The sequence below is a fragment of the Bombus fervidus genome, chromosome 5 (assembly GCF_041682495.2).
Source record: "Bombus fervidus isolate BK054 chromosome 5, iyBomFerv1, whole genome shotgun sequence".
Lineage (NCBI taxonomy): Eukaryota > Metazoa > Arthropoda > Insecta > Hymenoptera > Apidae > Bombus > Bombus fervidus.
In genome coordinates, this window is record NC_091521.1 from 15,847,560 (window position 1) to 15,869,136 (window position 21,577).

The following is a 21,577-nucleotide window of genomic DNA, read 5'->3' on the forward strand; positions in this document are numbered from 1 at the left end:
CTTCTTCCTCCAAAACTATCAAGAATCTTACTTTGCAGTTTCAAATTCGTATTCATATGCGCCATCTTGATGTTTTCTAACATTCCTTTCCTAGAAATGATTTAATTTTTATTCAAAACACTGTTTTTATTAAAAACAGTGGTATCTGATAAAATATGCATTATCTTAAACATAACGAGATACTTAATTAAAACGTTAAACGTTGATTTACCTAATTTTTCCTATTTTGTTTCACTTTTACGACGAAGAAATAACGCGTCAGTGTCACAGTAGTTTAAAAACTAAAAGCTTTCGTATTCGCCGCCAGACGTCAGTTCTGCAGTTTGACAACTAACCTATCCTGATGAGGCATATAGCACTGACGATCAAGTTTTGATTTTCGCCTATTCACGCCGTTTGAGCATATAAACAATTTTTGCCTGTAATAGTATTACAGTACTTACAACTACGATTGACTAAAAAATGAGTTCCATAGGCACAGGGGTAAATATATAGTGTATTAATTTAAAAGAAACTGTGATAATCCATTAGTTATGAACAATAATAAAATATAACCTCCTTCTGATTTTCAGTATGATTTGTCTGCTTCTCAATTTTCACCTGACGGACGTGTGTTTCAAGTGGAATATGCACAAAAAGCCGTCGAAAATGGAGGGTGAGTGTTCAAATAATTTTATTTGCCAATTTATCCTAAAAATATCTTTTGCGAATTTGGTTATCTACACCATTCGCAAGACTTCAAAGATACTGCAGTGACACAGAGAATTTTCACTAATTTATAAACTTTTGTTACAGTTTAAAATATTTATTTGAAAATTATATTGCTTTGATTATAGAACAGTTATAGGATTAAGAGGAAAAGATGGCATTGTATTTGCTGTGGAAAAGATAGTTACTTCCAAGCTTTACGAGGTTGGCACAAATAAAAGAATATTCAATATAGACAGACATCTTGGTATGGCAGTTTCTGGTTTGATATCCGATGCCAGACAGATCGTAGAGATCGCTAGATCCGAAGCGTCTAGCTACAAATCCCAATATGGAATTGGTATTCCTCTGAAATACTTAAATGAAAGAGTTTCTATGTACATGCATGCGTATACTTTGTATTCGGCAGTCAGGCCATATGGCTGTTCCGTAATACTTGGTGCGTATGAACACGACGGTCCAGCTATGTATATGATAGATCCCTCTGGAGTTTCATATGGGTACTATGGTTGTGCTGTTGGTAAGTGTGATATGTCCATTTTAAATATACACATATGATTATTTCTATAAACATCAGAAATGAAAAAAAAATATTTTATAGATATTTAGATGGTTTTCACATTATTAGTTAAAGAAATCTCACCTTTTTCTAAATGGAATTATACATTTTCTCATATGTCATTGGATACAATTTTTAATTTTTTAGAAAAAAATATTAAAATACTTTGGTAAAAAAATGATTAATTTGAAAGATATTTTGACTTTAATCTTGTACAACTTATTGTATGAAAGGCAAGGGAAGGCAACGCAACGTTTTTATGTTTATATTTTCCTTGCCTTCCATACGATAAGCTTTACAAAAGTAAAGTTAAAATATCTTTCAAACTAATCATTTTTCAATCAAGGTATCTTAATACTTTTTTGTAGAGAATTAAAGTATGCATAGAATGGTGTATAAGAAATTGTATACCTTCGTTTTAAAAAGTTATGTTATTGAAATCTCTGAAAAATAAGAAAGTGAAAAAAGAATCGATATATCTTATTAAGCTTTCTCCATGAAATCAAACAACTAACGTCTGAAACATTTTTCGAATTTCTGATATTTATAGAAATAATCAGGTGTATATATTTAAAACGGACATATTGTATATTTAAATATATCATTCTATAGGCAAGGCAAAACAGTCTGCAAAGACGGAAATTGAAAAATTGAAGCTATCTGAAATGACTTGCAATGAATTAGTAAAAGAAGCAGCACGTATAATTTATCTTGTTCACGATGAATTAAAAGACAAGCAATTCGAACTTGAAATGAGCTGGGTTGGTAAACATACGAATGGAAGACACGAGCGCATACCGGCGGACGTAAAAGCTGACGCCGAGGCAAAAGCGAAACAAGCAATGGCAGAAGATTCAGACAGTGACACAGAAGACATGTAAATTGACTCGATAGTCTTAAAGATACTTTTTATATTGTAAGTTATAATTTAAATACCTACAAATTACTGCAACAAATTTATTGTCACCTTGATATAGACAAATAAAGAATACTGTCTGTTGTTTATAAAATTGCACATTCTCTCTTTTTAATATAAAGTATCATTTAGTTTCATAATTTCTCGGTGTGTTACAAACGAATGTTATGGATTTCTTTTATCAATTTACCAGAGTGTGATATAACTTTTTAATCTGCTCGAAAAAAATCCTGCATCACACATCCATTCGTTAAACGTAAGTTCTGTAAACAATCGGAGACCTGTCATCCGCAATAATCCACAAATAACGAGTACGATTTTTCCTGTTCGTTAATTGGATTTGCAAATCTTTTTCCTCGCCGAAAATGGATTCTTTGTACTGTATTTGACGCAAAGGATACAATACAACAAAAACAAGTTTGCTTAAAAAAATAATTCTTAGCAATTTGTAAGAAATTTCCTTTATACATAATTCCAATTTGAACTCTCTGTCTAATCAGAATACAACACAGAATCCAAACAAACTCGATTCCAGCATCAGCTCTCAGGATTGTACTTCCAACCAGATCTCCAGCTCTTTCATCACCTAGTTTCCATCATGATACATCTATCCTCAAGAGAGAATATCCTTACCCAATGCAATTAAGTTCACCGAGTGACCAGAGGTTGAAAACAATATGACCATGTGATCGTTGATTTCATCCTGATGGAATGAAACTGGCAACCGCGAGGGGTTGAACGGGGGTTGCTGCTGTAGTTTCGCGCATGCTGTTTCTACTTGCCGGCAAGAGGGTTGGTTTTAGCCGGTAACGGCGACTGATAGAGAGTACGTGCAGCCGGAGGAAAGGGTAGTTTCATCCGGGCTTTATATAAGGGTAGGTACAGTTTGAAACTTAGTCATAAACTGCTTTTGGTTGATGCATATAGTCCGCTTCTTGCGCGACTTCGAAAAAAGGAACGTAATCTGTCCGACGATTAACGCGTTCAATCGACACGTGGTGCTTTTTCGTTTGCTTTTTCCTCTTTTCCGTGTCGGTGGTAAAAAAGAAAAAAAAAAAAAAAGTGTAGAAGTGTAAAGGCAGAGAAATATAGGAAGAATGTCCTTGAACCGTAGCACCGTGGACAATGTCGTTTACGATGCCGAGGATCAAGTCAGTCTGATGGTGTACGTCGCTGCAGCGATCGCATTGGGATTTATCGGATTTTTTGGTTTCACCATGAATCTTCTGGTGGCGATCGTGATCGTCAAGGACGCGCAGATACTGTGGACACCCGTCAACGTGATCCTGGTTAATCTTGTCGTAAGACATCAAATAATAATTCTTGAAACGATATTAGCTGATTTTATGACGTTTTTCGTACTGGTTTTTGAAGTTTGCCAGGGATGATTTATAGATGTTAGTTTAGTAAAAATCTTAGTTTAGTAAATTCATTTTGGAATGAATAAGAATATTAATTGGTTCGGTATTTAGAAATTATTTGTTCATAATTACAGTCGACAGATATCTATTATCTTTTTCAAAATTGTATTGTGGCAAAATAGTGGTCTAAATAGATCAATATTTTACATTCTTCAAACCCCGTATCCTCTTGCATAATAATTTACTAATAATATCAGCGAATTTACAAGTTATAAATCGTAGATTATACACGTCTGCTTTACAATTTTATAATCTTATATAGAATAATCAAATAATTCGTAATTTGTAAATTTTACTTGTAAAATTTTATTTGTTTTCTGTTTAAACGAAAGAGGATATCGTTGAAAGTGTTTATGTGAAATCTCAGTCGTATAATTCGCATAGGAGATGTTAAGGTTCGTGGACGCGAATAATTTATACGTCTTTATATCGCGCCTCTATGCAACTCTTTAGCGCGGTGCTAAGTAGACGTATTAGTTACACTCTACGTTATTCATATAGAAACTGTGTCATTCGATATTATGCAAATGAGTCGTTTACTTTTCTCTTCCATGGGAAACTAGATATACTTGATTGGATTTTTATAATTTAAAAACCAATCAAATCATTATCCAGTTATTGAAATTGTCGTAAATTTGATTACTTTTATGAAATTCTACCTTCTGACTAATTGGTAAGTGAAGATTCAGTTGATCGAAAATTCTAATTGGCGAATCTGTGGAATAGATTTATTTTCTATTGTTTTAGATTACAATCGCGGGAGAATTTTTACCGGAACCATGACGAGCAATTTGGAAACCAGTATTTACGTAGTTCGTATTTTTATTAGAAATATTAAAATCGATTCTCTTCACATCTATTTACTCCATTGATTTAATCGAAGCTTCGCGTACATTAATTTTCCATCGTATAATTAATGTTTTCAACTGTTTCATTTTCAATTGTAACGTCGACGAATGTTGTCCTTTCAATCAATTTTATTACACAATTATTAACGCATCATCGATTTATATCTCTGTTGAATTTTGTAAGGACGTTCCATACAATCTTGATTTCTTTCCCGGGGATGAGGCTGGAGAAGAGGATGAAAGCTCTGAAATTCGAGGAATTATAGTTGAAGAAGATGGGGTCGCGCGTACTCTAGTAACGAAAGTGACTAGAAGAAATTCTTCTGGAAAGAAGAATCCACCTCGGAGTACTAAGTCGATAAAATTCGTGCAGCTTTTCACGGCAGCCTTACGCGTTATCGCATCTTTTTAACTTTAATTTTCGTCCGTCTGTTTTCCTTTTATGAAACAATTATTCGGCGAGCTGGAGATACGCAACGATGGAAAAAGATATAGGAGAGCGTGAATATTTATAAAGTCACGGGCTTTACAGTGGAATCTACCGTAACAGAACGGTATTTTTCCGCGTCGTTTGTGTCAATCAGTCCTCTAATGGCATCCTCGTAGCATCGTGTTTTCATCGAATATCACGGAAAATATTCCCATTGTGGAATTGAATACGAGTGTTGAATGGAAACTGAAAAATTGCGAAAGTTCTCTGATCGTTTGTTTTTTCTTTTATGTCGTTTTATGTGATAATTGTTTTAAACGTTTGTTCCTTCGTTTGAGTAAAGATTCAATGTGAATAATTTAAGGACAATTTTTACTTCAGGTTGGCGATTTCCTGGTGGCTGCCTTTGGAAATCCTGTTGCGATGGTTTCTGCTATCACAGGCGGATGGTACTGGGGCTACAAAATGTGCCTCTGGTATAATTTATCGTTTATTAAACGTAATCGCATGAAACTTCTCCGAGGCGTATCAACTACATACGAGACGATATTCCCTTTCATTCCGAACGAATGTAATTTTTCTATTATTCCCTTTTCTTACTCGCTTTTGTCGTAATCGCGATGCACATCGTGGTTTCTTGCGGTAGAAAATAATTGAATCTCGGATAAATGTAATCTTCTTGCTGCTGTTTAAAGCGGCTGACTCCGACGAACGGAAAGAAACTCGGGCAACTTTTACTGAAAATTAATGGCTGAGCAGAATTGTTTTCCCCACGGCTTACAGTTGAGAATTAAAGACAAACGTGAAAATGTCTGATAAAGAATTCGCATTACAGAATTGCGATTAGTTTACGCTGCCTCGATTTACGTTATAATTAGTTTACGCTATCAGTATCGGCTATTTACGGAATACGGTAAAATTTCTTGTTACGTGAAATGGCAACGACACTCCGTGATCCTTGGTGAAAGGAAAAATTGGATTCTTTGTCGTGACAGATCTAACGCTACTGCGTCGGTATTGGTAGGCATGTACGTACAGAGCGAATTGTGCCATTTTTTTTATAACGAGCTTGTAAAGCAACATACGTAAGCTACAAAAGCTACCATTGAAAGGGGAAGATTTTTCTGGAAATAGAACAGCCGAAACACGGCCAACGAAACCAGCCCTTCTCTGCTCTCTTCTATTCCATCTCCGTTGGGAACGTGATTATTTTACAACGTTAAAATTTCAACCAATGTCGATATTTAATTACGAAAGATTTCACAAATGAATAACTCGTTCTCATCTTCTTAACTTATTTCATTCAAATATTTCTCTACGTTTATTTAAAAGTTTTGTTCACTGGTTCTCTATGATACAGCACTTTTTTATACAAAATAATCGCACGAGATACAGAATAATCGTTCACAAGAATTAAAATATCCAAGGAAAACGAAGTAGAAGTACTATTTATGTTACTACTTATATTCCAGATGAAACTCCAAAGCACAAACGCAATGTGTGAATGTTGTGACATTCCCTGTCATGCACGTTTCGCTCGTAGAATTTCAATAGCACGCACAGAAAATCCATTTATTTAATACATTAATGCTCATTATCGGCACGAATGTAATTATCATTCAAGAGCGTGCGCCGATGAAGATGCGGTTCGTTAAACGTAATTATCGTAAGATAATTCTGCAAAACTTTAGTCTATTCGAGTTCCTTTCTGTGTAGAAAAATTATCGCCTATTTCATTTGGTTAACTTTTATCTTCTTTCAGGTAAGTAATTATCGACTGGCCCATTTTTTCAGTTGCTGGTTATTTCATTTTCGCTTCCTCTCGTTAACCCTTTAATTCCTTTAATTCAGCGACTACTTTTAACGTTATTTTTCTATATTTTTATATCTTTGGATATAGCTATTATCATTGTAGCATGAGCATTGATGATCAATGATGATTTTATATATATATATATATATATATATATCTTAATACATGTATACGCTTTTAGAGAAGATTATTAGTCATTTATCATCAGTATAAATGTGGGATATAATATAAAATTAAGTATTTTCGAGCTCAAATTGTCGAGGCTTGAAAGTGTTTAATAAAAGAACGTAAAAGTGAGCCGAGTATCTTTTACGAATTATTTTTGCCTTCATTTTGTCACAAAATTTGATGAATTTCCTCGTTAACGGAACGTACAATTATCCCTGGAACTAATAATTCCTTAGGATTCGTAGAATGGACGAGTTTCGTTATAACGAGATGAAACGTTCGCTCTGTCGCGGTCTCGTAAAATCCTGTGTCTCTTTCAGGTCATTAAATATGGTGTCGCGACGACAAAATTAAGAGAAAGTATCTGGCGCACGGTGTACCTACCGCAAAGTGGAGTTTCGTGGTTTGCCATCGTTTAAACGTTTAACAAACCTTCAAAGAATTCTTCGTGGAAACCGCAAATGATAAAAGCAAACAATGTTACGTCTAAGTCTGAGAGAGAATTGGGAATAAACGGATATTTCTAGTGAACAGTTGAGAAATGTAAATCGACACGATTCTAGTCCAAAATCGACGTCGTCATACAGGATGTCCCAGTTCCTCTCTATAAAACGATCCTGGCATATTTTATAAATAAAAGTTTAAGAATATATCCTTCGATCAAATATAGATTCATAAAAAGTTTATAGAAAAATTATAGTTTAAAATAAAACTGGTTACGATAATTATTCTTATATCTTACTGCTTTTTTATGATACTTTTATATCTGATAGAATTGTAACTTTAAAGTTTCATTGGTTTATTACAATAATTAATTAAAGTTAATGGTTTATTACAATAATATATTATTCTGACTGCGATAACGCGACTGATATTAATTTATACAAAATTCAGGTTCCTATGATACTTATAGAATAAAATATGCCAAAGATCATAGGTCGAAATCAAATCTGAGAATTTTCATAAATTTCATCAACCTCTCGTCCACTTTCTCCTGCCCAGAATGATTAATATTAACCGAAAATCTTTGGCTTGTTACAATTTCATTGAAACAACGTTCTTTTTTTTTTTGTTTTTCAAAGCTACGCTTGGTTCATGTCCACCCTGGGGTTCGCCAGTATCGGGAACCTGACAGTAATGGCTGTTGAAAGGTGGTTACTGGTAGCCAGGCCGATGAAAGCTCTGTCCATAAGGTGAGAATGATTCCATTTACTTTTACCTTATTTGACAGTCAAAGATGTTTCGAAAGAGCTATGTATATGTTTCGTCAAGGTGAAGAAAAGTGGCCTTGACTTTGTTAGTCGAATCGTGGAGCAACACGACGGACGTTCCGCTCCGAAAATCTCAACTCGTCGTGACACACGTGCACGTGAACAATGTAGAGAAGAAATGGATCGTAACACTCGATGCTTTTCTTTGCTCTGTCTTAATTACACGCTGAGATACGTCGCATGTCAAATCGAATAACGCAAAGGCGAATCGATCGTTCGTTCCGCTTACAATTACAAGTTATGGATTTTCAGATCGATCTTATGAATCGAGCGTTTATGTAAATACAGCTTCGTGATTATGTAAATGAACGTTCACGGCGAGAAATAATTACTAACTTGTAAACACTCGGAAGATAAAAAGCATAACAGTGAACAACTAGCTTCAGAGATGAGAATTTCTGATGTCTCAACAGAGACTCGTCAAACAATTTTCAATCGCAGTCTTTGAACTTTATAGTGGAAAAAATTTGTATCGGCAAACTGAGAAAATCTTACGAAAATTCTTGACTCTTTACAGAAATTCGGAGAAGCCTTTTCTAACAATTAGTTTAAAAAAAAGTAGTAGCATTCTTTAATAACACGCGAGAGTTGCCTGTGTAATTATGAACGCCGTTCTAGATTCTAGAGGATAAGTTCAAGATTAAAAATCCGCGTGAACCACTTCAACGGTATTTTACCGATCTTCTAATCAATTTTGGATTAGCAATGTCAGTCTTCGTTCTTTAGACGTTTCTTAAGGTTCAGCTTTTTATTCTCACGTTAAGACAGAATGGTGTTTCGACGATAAAAAAGAAAACGCGTAGAGAAATGTTCTTAAGTGTTTACGCTACGATGATAAAGGAGAAAATAAATTTTCCTGGCCGCAAGCCACGATTACTTCGCTGAAGACCGTCAAAACGAAGTCATCGTTTAACGCGAAAATTTTTGCCGACAGTCGTTGGCCAACCAAAAGCCGAATTAAACCGACGCTGATAATAGAACGTACGCTATCGCTTGAACACGTTCGGACGTGACACGTGTTTCTTAGAAAAAGAAGATTTTTATTTCCAACTTTGTTCTCATCGATACTGAAACTTTAATCGATCCCAATAAAAATAGTCGTATAAAATGTTCCAGTAACACCCTTATTTATCCTTGAAGAAACGTTCCGTTGCAAATTTTGGATACAATTTTTCCAAAATGTTCTCTGCCAAGTTATTTAAAAACAAAGAAAGACGCTAATTCTCGAGATACTCTGTATTGCCTATGCAATTACCTACTATACTAAGTATACTAAATATTATAAATAAATACTACACTAAATAATATTGTTAGAATTTAATCTTGAAGTTAAGATTAATAATCTGTGGAAGACACAATGTTTGTGTTGAAATAATATTCAGTGATGTTTACTAAACAGAACTACAAAACCTGATGTATATAAACGAGTGATATAATTAACAACGTAAGGAAGAATTGTTAATTGTTGGCCAGTTACTCTCAGACTAGACTTAGGTAGTAACCCATGATTCTTTAAATACTTTGAACCCCACTCTCTATACAGTAATGAGTATGACCTGTGTAAGTGTCCTGTTCAAATGCCTGTATGGGTGTCTGTGTAAGGGTACTTATGCCTATGCGTAAAATATCGTTGTATTCCAACAAACATACTAAATATGATTGCGGATTGTGTCAATACCACTTAATGACGAAACCCGTAATCACTTGGTTGCCAACCCAATATTACGCACGCTGACGATAAGTTGCCTTATAATTTTACTCCACGCACTGTCTGTACGAATCGTCTGTTTTCGACAGGTATGCGATAACACTTGGAATCTTCGTCTGGATCTATGCACTCTGCCTCTCTCTGCCACCGCTATTTGGCTGGGGTAGTTACGGTCCAGAAGCAGGAAACGTATCTTGCAGCGTGTCCTGGGAAGTCCACGATCCTCTTACCAAAAGCGACAGCTACATAGGATTCATCTTCGTGTTTGGTCTGATCATCCCCGTCTTGGTGATCAGTAGCAGTTACGTGGCAATTATAGTGACCTTGAGAAAAGTGCGAAAGAGAGCAGGTAAGTTAATTCCTGATCGGAATCCTTTCCAAGAATTTGCAAGATCTGATCGAGTCTGATAGAAATCTCCTCGGAATTACAGTAAAGCTCCGTTTATGTAAACTTGTCGGCAGATTCGTACAATAGGAATTCCTCGCAATATTTTTTTTTTTATTTAATTTAATTTGTACTTTACAATTTGTCCAGCTGGACATTCGATAAATTTTTCTAGCTCAATTGCTAAATAACATGTGGATGGCTGCCCCCAGCGGGATACCATCTTCGAGTCTGACTATTTTAATTCTCACCTAGAAAATTGAACATAAGAAAATTTCTATTTTTTTTATTATTCAATTTGTACTTTACAATTTGTCCAGCTGGACGTTCGATAAATTTTTCTAGCTCAATTGCTAAATAACATGTGGATGGCTGCCCCCAGCGGGATACCATCTTCGAGTTTGTCTATTTTATTTCTTTAGTTAGGTCAATGGGGTGTTTTCTCTTTAGTTTTCTTTTTATGAGAGATTACTCGCTTCAGCAGCCAACTGGTGCTCGCAATATGCATGATTTTTCATTTATGATTTTTCGTTCAAATAAACGAGCTCGATCGACGGAAGGCTATTTGAGCGCTAAATGATAAAATTTCAAATACATAAACGAAGCTAATACGAACAGAATTGTTCTGTAGTTTGCCTTTTATATTTGTGAAAGAGCCATACTTCCGTTGCTCACGCTAGCAGCGCGAAAATAATTTGTTTCACAGGCGCAAGCGGAAGACGCGAGGCAAAGATCACGAAAATGGTTGCACTAATGATAACTGCTTTCCTGCTCGCCTGGTCGCCTTACGCTGCTCTCGCGATCGCCGCGCAATATTTCGACGTAAGTAATAAATTCATATCCAAGAGTATGATCGTGTAAAGTGGTCACAGTTCCATGATTTCGTGCAGAAAATTTTACAACTTCCTCTTATTACTTACATCGATCTTCTTGAATACATCTTTTCTTAATGTTATCGGGGGAACAATTTCTAATTTTGTTCTTGCAAAGTTTCGTTAACGGGCGATGTAAAATTCAAGTTTTCATTGATAGAACTGAGATAATACGAAAACTCGTGTTACGAGGTTCTTCACCATCAAGAGCAGTTTCATATTAATATATAAGATCGACTGAAATTGAGAAAGCTGTATCGTTGCACGCGATACGAGATGCACCTTTGTTCGTACACCGTGAACGATTTGCATATCTATACATGCAAGGTGAAAGTATTTCGTTATAATTTCGTATTACCAGCAGGTGCCATTAACAGACGCAGCGCTATAACGATGTCCGTTAAATATCGTCACTCGTTTCGTATGTATTCGATGATACTTTGTGTTTCACACTGGTCCGAACCTAACATTGAACATCGCCATCGACGCTTAACAGTGACGGCTAACTGGAGAAAGAAACACAGAGAAGAAAAGAAAGAGAGGAGTTAACTTGTCGTTTGAACTTTTAATCTTATAAACATAATGTTGGAATACAACGATATTTCACGCATAGGCACAAATACTCCTACACGGACATCCACACAGGCATTTGAACAGGATACTTACACGGATCATACTTATTACTGTATAGAGAGTGGGGTTCAAAATATTTAAGGGATCATGGGTCACTACCTAAGTCTAGTCCGAGAGTAAATGGCCAACAATTAACAATTCTTCCATACGTTGTTAATTATATCACTGGCTTATATACATCAGGTTCTGTAGTTCTGTTTAATAAACATCACTGAATATTATTTCAACATAAACGTTGTGTCTTCCACAGATTATTAATCTTAACTTCAAGATTAAATTGTAACACATAATAATTCCTTTAAGGAATTATCCTTTAAGGATATCCTTTCCTTAAGAATGCACAACGCTATTGGTAGACGATACAGCAACCGACAAAACTTATTACGCAGCTAATAGAAATCGTTGACCAAGAGACAACAAATTACTCTAACAAAATCTTCGATTAATTTTCTAGGCGAAGCCATCGGCATCGGTAGCTGTGCTTCCAGCGTTATTGGCCAAATCCTCCATCTGCTACAACCCCATAATCTACGCAGGTTTAAACAGCCAATTTCCCCGCTCTCTGAAGAAGATCTTCGACGTACGAATCGCGAGATCCACGTTACCGGACAGTCAAAACACCGCGTTGACGCTGTTAAACAGACAAGAGCAAAGGAACTGAAGGCCACTATCTCTATCGAACAACGCCATAAGTGTCTGCAGCTATGTAGACGTTGGATGAATCGCGGAACCATCGAATATAAGTCGTCTTAACAACGTGGTTCTTCCTTGTCGCCCCTCGGTTGTTTGCTTTCGCCTCTTTTCGTCCGCTGAATTTGCTTATCCGATTACGGATTCACGTACGTGAGCGGATCTTTTGTTTCTGCGATCGAATTAGTCGTGAGAACCGCGTTGAGTTTTGCCGGGATACGCTAAACGTTCTTTCGTTTCGATGCGAATATCTTAACACCTGGTGGAAGTTTCGAAAATCGCGGCGAAAAGCAAACGATACGCGTTCTTTTCTTTCGTTTTCCAGTATTTTCGTTTGCTTTTTACAGTCTTCGTGACTCTCACGCGTTGCCATGTGTTAATTAATGCGTGAATTTTTTTTCGCTGCTTGCTTCCACCGATAAACGTCGCAGTGTGTCTCTCGAAGATCGTTCGTGTAACGAAACATGCGAATAAGAAAAATTGAATTTCATTACGGTTTGGTTTCGCGCAGCGTGGCATACTTTACCTTCTTCTTCTTCTTTAATTTTTCTTTTTATCATTCGTAGCAGGTAGCTTGAATATATTTTATCGCAGGTCAATTACTAAAATGTCGAATAAAAGAAACACCGAAGTTTCGAGTAGAATAAAATAGAATTATTTGAGTTCGAAGGATATTTGAGTCGAGCTAAGTAATTTGTCTTGCGATTCGCCAAATCTCACAATGAACAATTTTCAAGCAAGCCACGTTTCAAGATATTCGATTTGTTAATCACGCGATAAACGAGAAGAGGACTGATCGTAACGTCACCGAGAGAAACGATAAGAATCATGATTAAACTTCATTTATAATCTATATTACACGCCACATATTTTAAATCCATAAAATAACAATTGGTCGTAAATTAAAACGTGGGAGGAAAAAAGCAAAGCTTGGAGCAATGACGCAATTACGTTAACCATTAAGTATCGATCGTAAAGCAGACGTGTTGTTATAATTTACAAATAAAAATAGCCAATAAACAATCATATCTCTCTGTTCTTCATTGAAAAGGATTCTACGCTCGTAGAATAGTAATAGTTGCGCTGTTATTCTTTCTAATTCCTCTTACGAGTTCCAGTCGCGATGGAATCATTATGGATGGCTTTGCGAAGTGTCTGTATTACGATTCGTAACACGTGCGATTATGGCAAGATAGCGAAAGTGAAATCGCGAGGAAAATCCAACGTCGCTAATCAAACCTTTTCTGAAGCAACTGCGTACGATGCGATTGACCCATCCAGATATGTAATTTTAAATTCAATCAGAAATCCTAATCGCAATTATATCTGCACGCTCTCCCATATCGTCGTTATTTTTCTTTCGTTATAATTATATTAAATTAAATTCAATTAAATTAAATTATAATCACGGCAAAAGAACATACGGTAGTTCACGAAAGTATCGAATATCGCGTGTCACGTAAAACATTTTGAAATTTCACTGGCATCCTGATTATATCGGTAAATTTTGAAACAAATGTAAAAACGTACAAGGAAAGCACACAGGATGTTTAACGCAAGCGCATCTGCTTGCTAAGTGTATCTTCTAGAAATTATAAAACAGCCTAATGAGCCTCGATATTCGATAGAATCGTCTTTGACGCTTATTATACGCCCAAGATGACTATCTATGCTGTATACTAATCTTTCACTAAATATATATTCACCAAATAGATATATTTGCGGTAAATATCTCGTGTTTTATACGCGTTTCCAGATTGATTCGAAATATTATTAATACAACGAAGGTAGTCGTTACAACGTTAATGAAATTCCAAAATGTTTTCTACAACATAAAAGTTATGCATAAAAGTTTCCTGCAGTGACGTTCGCATATTTTCGCGCGCCATGCTACACCGTACGTGGTACACAGTTTATGAAGACACTGCGGATGATCGAATAAAAGAACTTTTCCCAGAAATTTTCTGAAAACGCGCTTTTCGATATTCTACGACTGAGACTACTATAGATAATTGTCGTGTTGGTCGATCGTATCGATGCGATTATGGCGAGATAGCGAAAACAGGACTAGGATTTCCATTAATCGAGCGTGTAACGACTCGAGCGAAGAGTGAAAAGGAATGAATGGATACCGTGCGTAATCCGTCTGCGAACGTTTTCACAAGAACGATCGGTATTACGCAACGATAATTGGCCACAGTCTCGCGACTATGAAGATTCGTTCGAGACGACGAGTTGCACGGCCAGCCGTGAGACAGGTTTCGAATAAAAGCAAAAGCCACGGCGAAATGGGACATTGGATCTTGGTTTTTTTATTGCCACATCTTTAGCACGTGATCGTAATACTTCATCGATGGCTAAAGAAAATCTTGGCAACTGATACACATGCTCGTCGCCTGAGAAAGAGAAGAATAGGAATCGTGGGATTAACGAACGAGGAACTATTTGTTCCGGAAGATTTATCGCACAGAACGATTTTACACAGAAGCTTACAAATTTTTATTTTTCTCTATTGTTTATTGCTTTTCATATTTCGATAAGAGAAACGATATTTTTCCGTGGTTGATCTTCTCTTAATTTTCTTCTCGTAACGTGCAAATCCGATCGTACTGTGCAACTTTCGATATTAAATTATCTGCTGATTCAAATAATCCTACCCTGTGTTCAATTTTCTACGAATGAAATTCCTATCTTACAAAGTTGATTTTATTTATCGTATCTTTAACGTACAAAGTTTGCCTCGGTTTACCATCGAAAATTAACAAATCCTTTCAATAATAAGAAACAGCTAACCGAAACTATTTTGTGAAATATATTTTTAGTATTCTTTCACGGATCGAAGGCGTAGAAACTAGATATTTTTGTAGGAAAGCGCGTTGCGAGTTACAGAACGATCGCATCGGGCCGCTGCACAGTGCAGCATTGGAATGAGAATTGGGAACAAAAATCGGAATTCGCTGGTCGCGTTCGTTCGCACGTTCGCAGATCAGATACACAGGTAATCGCATTAGATTTTGAGGTAGAAACGATTTTTACTAACCTCCGTCGATTTTTGAGAGAATTACTGTTTACAATTATATCGCTTACTTACAGACTAATGATATCATCGTACAATAAGATCGAAATCGGACGATTATTTCGATTTTTATCCACCGTATACCGCATTGTATGGCGTAACGATTGGAACCAGACCCGAATTCGAATGAAGCTAGAAAGAAAGAATTAAAAAATGATGACTTCGAAAGGAGCGTTTGCGATATAAATATTAGTCGAGGCAAGCAGCCTTTCTTTAGCATAGGGACTCGTTTACTACGAGAAACCTGCTTCGAACAGGAGTGTCGATCCATTTCGGAAGCGAATTTTTCGAAAGTGGAAGCAAAGATAAAAGTTACAGTTAAACAGGAAAACGGGCGAGAAAAGTTGAGTGGAAAAAGGTAATTGATAAGTTTCTACGTTCAATCGGATAATCGTTTCATTTTCTTAAGAAAAAATTAGTCTACGTTGTTTAAAAGCGCGAGTAACTTTATGGAAGAAGAAGCAAGTGGACGAAATAAAAGAGAAATAATTTTCCCAAAGAAATTGTGCATAAAAAATATTCCATATTTACCATGAAAATATACCATCACCGTTGTAACGAATCTTTTACGATTCAAGTAATTTTGTATCAAATCCTCTGCTGTTCCGCCAAACGATTTATAGAAAAGTACTCCATAACAAATCGTCTTTGGTGGAAGCAATTCGTTTTAACCGAAAGAAGAGATATAATTTCTCGTTCCGACGAGACGATCGTAAAACACGAAGAATGGCCCGCAGAAGAGGTCTTCGTTGTCAACGAGGCAGAATCTCTCTTGAACGAAAGAAGAAGAACGAACTTTTTCGACAGCAATACTTTCATTTTCTGACATTTAAATCTTACGTGGAACGAGTTAACCAAATCGATAGAGAAGCAATTAGGACAGAGGAAAAGGGGCAGAAGAACGGCGAACGAATGGAACGGTGAATCTGACGTAGCTTCTGAAATCTGAGCTGTTGAAAATAGGATCCACGTTAAGAGACACGAGTTTCTATTCTTTCGTTGAACAAGGCCGTAAACTTGACAAATGAAAGGCGATTTCAGAGCAAGTGTAATTTACCGATATAAATGGCTGTGAAAGGAACTTATCGAGTGGACCACGGTAAAGATCGTACTGCGACTCGATCGATCGCTAGAAATCTAATGGTAAATTGTGGCCAATTCGATTCGATTCGATTCGATATACGACCGTCTTGTTATTTAGTTATTTCATCACGAAAGGAAGAAATAAGAAATATTTCGTGTTTTTGGTGGACCGATTCGATTGGTCGAATTGTTACAGAGCAGCGTACATTGTTATCGGTTTGCAATATACAGTGAATACAAAGTTTCATGGATATATTACGCGACTAATACACAGACACGTTATACGGTACGTTATTTTACGCTATTCTCTTATGCTGTTAGGTTGCACCTTTTAAGAAACGAGAGATTATGCGTAGTAAGTTTGCAGATTGAAGCGAGAAATATTGGACTGACAACTAAGTGATTGCGGAGTTTGTCAATACCATCTATTGCGGATGATGATGATTTTGTCAATACCATCTATAGCAGATGATGCCAATAGATGGCATCGACAAAATTCGCAATCACTTAGTTGCCAAGCCAATAATTACGAAAGAGAACAATCTGGTTTCTACGATCGTTTGATTAATCTACGTCGCCTCTCTTCGAAAATATGACGTTTATCGTTTAATTAGTCGATTAGTTCGCCTGTAATACTCTGCTGAGATTTATGTTACAACGGTTTATATTCTCCGACGGCAAATAAACCCGTTTTGCCTGCAAGATTTATCAAGTGTTGAGAATTCTCAGGTAATAAAAACATGGAGCGCGTGCTTTCAACTTGTAGCAACTCGTAACAGCTTGAAAAAGCAAGTCTCGTTGAAGAAACGTGGCGCGGCCCTACGCTTCTGTTCAAGAAGTGGTCTCGATAAAACTTTTGCTTATATAAAAGTAAATAAGAACGCAAACCATTAAAAGAGTCAGAAAGTTGATTTTCATCCTCTTCAACGGAATAACGTGGAGGAAGAATGAGAAAGAAAAACAAAGTCGTTGGCGAGCGTGACTTTTAAGGAATTTTTCCTCGTCGAATCCTTGAAATTTACGCGGACATTTCACAGCACGCGTTTTTATGTACGTGCGATTTAATAGTACGAGGATGTTTTTCTACTTGAGACACGCATCGATCGAGAAAGAAATCGATATGCACGGTACGTGTAATACGCGGTGGTTTCGATATGGGACGGGCCACAGTGCAGCGAACTGTTCCGATAGCAAATCGGTCGCGAACGAGTAACGGTACCGAACCAGTGAAATTTGTCCTGATTCTTTATTTCGCCACGATTCGCAAAACGCTATCTCATGCTTGATACGTTCTATAAAATAGTTTCTTTTTTGTCGCCTATACAAATTTCTACGTTTCATAATTTTTGATCGGCAATTTCTAGGTCTCGCTCATTTTTAACATTCGCAATCGTTGTTTTCGATACAAAAATAGGAAAATGTACGTAAATGTAGGAAGATCGCAGGCGAACTCGTAGCAATTACATGTTTGTTTCTTCTAATGTTACTTTGCGACTAGAAACGAATATCTTGATATAAAAATACATTCGTCACGTTTGACAATACTATTGCTACGTTCATGTCATTTAAATTGAATTTTATATGCAAACGATATCTCGCTCTGTTGTCTCTGTTTGCTTGAATCGAATGCGGTAGAAGTATCGAAAGGTCGAATTATTTCAAAATGATATGCACCAGCAGTTTCCTACGCTCTTATTTATTGAATTGAATTTAATACAACTTTTACGACATCGAATTGGTACCTGCGATTTCCTATATTCCGCGACGTTGATAATAAGCCTGATGATCGCTCGAAACTTCGATTAGATTAGATTAGATTAAAATTGTTAAAAGTGTAATTAAGCGATCGGATATTCGAAATCGCTTGCTTCGTTTCTGCTTTATATCTAATACGTTCTCCTAAACGGAACCAAGTATTTTACAATGTTTCGAAAGGCGATAGAAATCGTTAAAAATACGAGTTAAGGTAAATGGAAAGTAAATAAAAATATTTGAATCGCGAGATCTTGACGTTTTATTTACGACGATATGTGAGCGTTCCAATTATTTTGACCGTCTGCTACAGGTAAAAATAATTCGACCTGGCCTGGAAGAAAAAAAAATTATAAAAGAGAAACTCGAGTCCTTCGAGACTTGAATCGAGCGTCCATGTTTCTGGGTGTCCCGGTTTATCCTTCTATCGATAAATTCGTTCGCACAAACGTACGATATTATTACGCGATTATTCGTATAGCGGAATATTTCTTGTACAAATTCCAATTACTCGAACGCAACAAGTCAACGTGGATCTAGTTTCTTATCAATCCTGATCGTACCGACCACGATCATATTCCACGCATTTGTATCGGTTTAAAACGTGATTATGCAACTTGGAAAAACTCTAGGAATTAGTCATTTTTCTTTTCCACTTGAGCGTTGCACGTTTCGTTTTGCAATTATACGTTGTCTCTGCTAATTTATAATAAACTTGTCGCTGTTGTATCAGAGATTATAAAACGAATACAGCGTCCTTAGGTCGATGAGAAAAGTGTACCAGAAACAATTTTGTTTTCTTATTGTACACAGATCGGATCGTTGGGTTTTAAAAATTATAAATCTCGGAGGTTTAAGTTCGGTTTAACGGTTGACATCTAAAAAGAATTGGAAAGTAAGAACTTTTGGAAATCGTAGAAGACGGCAGTAGAATTTTATTTTAGCTATAAAATTCGCAACCCACGGATATTTGTTTCTTTACCTTTGCCTTTAAAGAGTCGGATCTGCCTGAAGCAAATAATTAGGTCGTCCGAAAAGTTTCTTTCGTTTTATAAGGAAATAATGGACGCACATTTTTCGTTTTATATTATTTTATCGAATTACCTATTTTCTTCTGTCAAAATAAAAATCACAACGTTCGATAGATTAGGTTTCATGTTTGTACAAAGATGCGTCGTTGTAAAAGACGCGCAAGTTGTAAAGACAGCAAAGACACTTTTCGGACAACCTAATACAAATTACAAATTACACCGTGTGACACAGTTTGATACTTGTAACGGGTAGACTATTAAACATTCCTTTCTCACAGACCTGTTATTTGCTTAATGCATTTTCACCGGTCCAACGCAAATCATCATATTAATTCGCCCAGTCATCGTGGTAAAAAATCACCGTTACTCTATTGCACAATCACATTTTAAGATTTACTCGTCAAATCTTCAACTTTCACTTGTAAGTATCGTCCACTCATTGATACTACTCGTTCATCTTCGAAGAGAATTTGCGGTCTGAAAACGACCAGCCGTTAAATTAATCATCGTGCTATGTCGTTTAAATTGTAAATCAACTTCTACTTTTGTTTCCACGATTCCACAGCGACGAAAAAATAATATTCGTGATGACAGAAGCCGCTTATAAACGTCGGAAATACCTGCGATATTCGTACATCAATAATATCTGCAAGCGTGAACGATAAGAGAGATGTAGTTAGTTCTGTTTGCCATCGACTTAATCTTTCAGCGCAAACGTGTTATTCTTCGCGACATTTACAATTGATAAATTGCTTCCGTTTGTCGTACAAATAGTACGTTCCATCGTCGATTATTAATGAAATCAAATGTTAAATAATTGATCAAAGATAAAACGAAATAAAATATCGCGTCGTGAAAAGAACGACGCAGAGGCAAAGTTTTCTAAATTGTATATTTTAAATGGAATTGTAATTTTGATAAACGCATTTTGTTTAGCGAGATATCGTGTAATAATGTACGATAAATGATATTAAAACGAAGATCAAAGATGAACGTTCTTGACATTTAACAAACGTTGATACTCTAAAGTGTAACAAGATCTGGAAACGATATGAAAAACTGTTCGAAAGTATAGAAAGTATATTGGAATTAAAAGAAACTGTTTTGCCGAAGGGGTAGAATTTTATAAAGAACATCTAATTAGGATAGCAGAGTGAATCGTCGTCGTAAAATGTAACGGATATTACGTTACTACTTAATGATGATAGTAACGATTAACGAAGACGCTCCAAACGACTTCGGATAATCTTTCAGTAAATTGTTCTTTTATCGTGTTTATTATCGATATTCTTTATTCTCTGATATTAAATGTAAATTATAAATAAACGAAATGAGAAGATCAACGAGAAGAACTCCTATGTACTTATACGTTGTCTCTACTAATTTATAATAAACTTGTCGTTATTCTATTGGAGATTATAAAAAGGAATACGGCGTTCTTCGATCGATGAGAAAAGTGTATTGGGAACCAGCTGGTACACGAGCTGTACCTAGAAAATTTTTTTTGTTTTATTATTTAATTTGTACTTTACAATTTGTCCAGCTGGACATTTGGTAAATTTTTCTAGCTTAATTGCTAAATAACATGTGGATGGCTACCCCCAGAGGGATACCATCTTCGAGTTTGACTATTTTATATCTTCAGTTTTTTTGTTTTTTTGTTTTTTTTTATTATTTAATTTATACTTTACAATTTGTCCAGCTGGACGTTCGATAAATTTTTCTAGCTCAATTGCTAAATAACATGTGGATGGTTACCCCCAGAGGGATACCATCCCCGAGTTTGACTATTTTATTTCTCACCTACAAAATTGAACATAAAAAATTTCTTTTTTTTTTATTATTTAATTTGTACTTTACAATTTGTCCAGCTGGACATTTGGTAAATTTTACTAGCTTAATTGCTAAATAACATGTGGATGGCTACTCCCAGAGGGATACCATCTTCGAGTTTGACTATTTTATTTCTGATTTAGAAAATTGAACATAAGAAAATATCTATTTTTTTTATTATTCAATTTGTACTTTACAATTTGTCCAGCTGGATGTTCGATAAATTTTTCTAGCTCAATTGCTAAATAACATGTGGATGGCTACCCCCAGTGGGATACCATCTTCGAGTTTGACTATTTTATTTCTCATCTAGAAAATTGAACATAAGAAAATTTCTATTTTTTTTATTATTCAATTTGTACTTTACAATTTGTCCAGCT

General features: G+C 35.9%; 2 protein-coding genes across 3 annotated transcripts; both read left to right on the plus strand.

The window, feature by feature from the left end:
• Positions 1-331: 331 nt before the first annotated feature.
• Prosalpha7 (proteasome alpha7 subunit) lies at positions 332-2,277 on the plus strand. The gene is made up of 4 exons (XM_072003099.1): positions 332-483; positions 573-655; positions 837-1,228; positions 1,880-2,277. Exons 1-4 carry the CDS (start codon positions 463-465, stop codon positions 2,146-2,148), a joined length of 765 nt encoding a protein of 254 aa, XP_071859200.1. The 5' UTR covers positions 332-462; the 3' UTR covers positions 2,149-2,277.
• Positions 2,278-2,426: 149 nt separating this feature from the next.
• LOC139987140 (green-sensitive opsin) lies at positions 2,427-12,488 on the plus strand. Of its 2 annotated transcripts, XM_072003080.1 has the most exons (7): positions 2,427-3,058; positions 3,298-3,484; positions 5,264-5,358; positions 7,946-8,056; positions 9,932-10,191; positions 10,934-11,049; positions 12,187-12,488. In XM_072003080.1, exons 2-7 carry the CDS (start codon positions 3,344-3,346, stop codon positions 12,391-12,393), a joined length of 930 nt encoding a protein of 309 aa, XP_071859181.1. In that variant the 5' UTR covers positions 2,427-3,058; positions 3,298-3,343; the 3' UTR covers positions 12,394-12,488. The 2 variants fall into 2 exon arrangements, with proteins under 2 accessions (XP_071859181.1, XP_071859180.1); XM_072003079.1 differs by lacking the exon at positions 2,427-3,058 and having other exon boundaries at positions 3,281-3,484.
• Positions 12,489-21,577: the final 9,089 nt, after the last annotated feature.

What these genes read in the sequence shown, in the direction of transcription:
- LOC139987140 (XM_072003079.1), top strand. Translation starts at nt 3,281, where the DNA reads ATGTCCTTGAACCGTAGCACCGTGGACAATGTCGTTTACGATGCCGAG. An exon ending in TGATCCTGGTTAATCTTGTC is followed by an intron (nt 3,485 to 5,263) that starts GTAAGACATCAA and finishes TTTTTACTTCAG; the next exon opens with GTTGGCGATTTCCTGGTGGC. An exon ending in TCGCCGCGCAATATTTCGAC is followed by an intron (nt 11,050 to 12,186) that starts GTAAGTAATAAA and finishes TTAATTTTCTAG; the next exon opens with GCGAAGCCATCGGCATCGGT.
- Prosalpha7 (XM_072003099.1), top strand. Translation starts at nt 463, where the DNA reads ATGAGTTCCATAGGCACAGGG. An exon ending in AAAGCCGTCGAAAATGGAGG is followed by an intron (nt 656 to 836) that starts GTGAGTGTTCAA and finishes CTTTGATTATAG; the next exon opens with AACAGTTATAGGATTAAGAG. An exon ending in GTACTATGGTTGTGCTGTTG is followed by an intron (nt 1,229 to 1,879) that starts GTAAGTGTGATA and finishes ATCATTCTATAG; the next exon opens with GCAAGGCAAAACAGTCTGCA.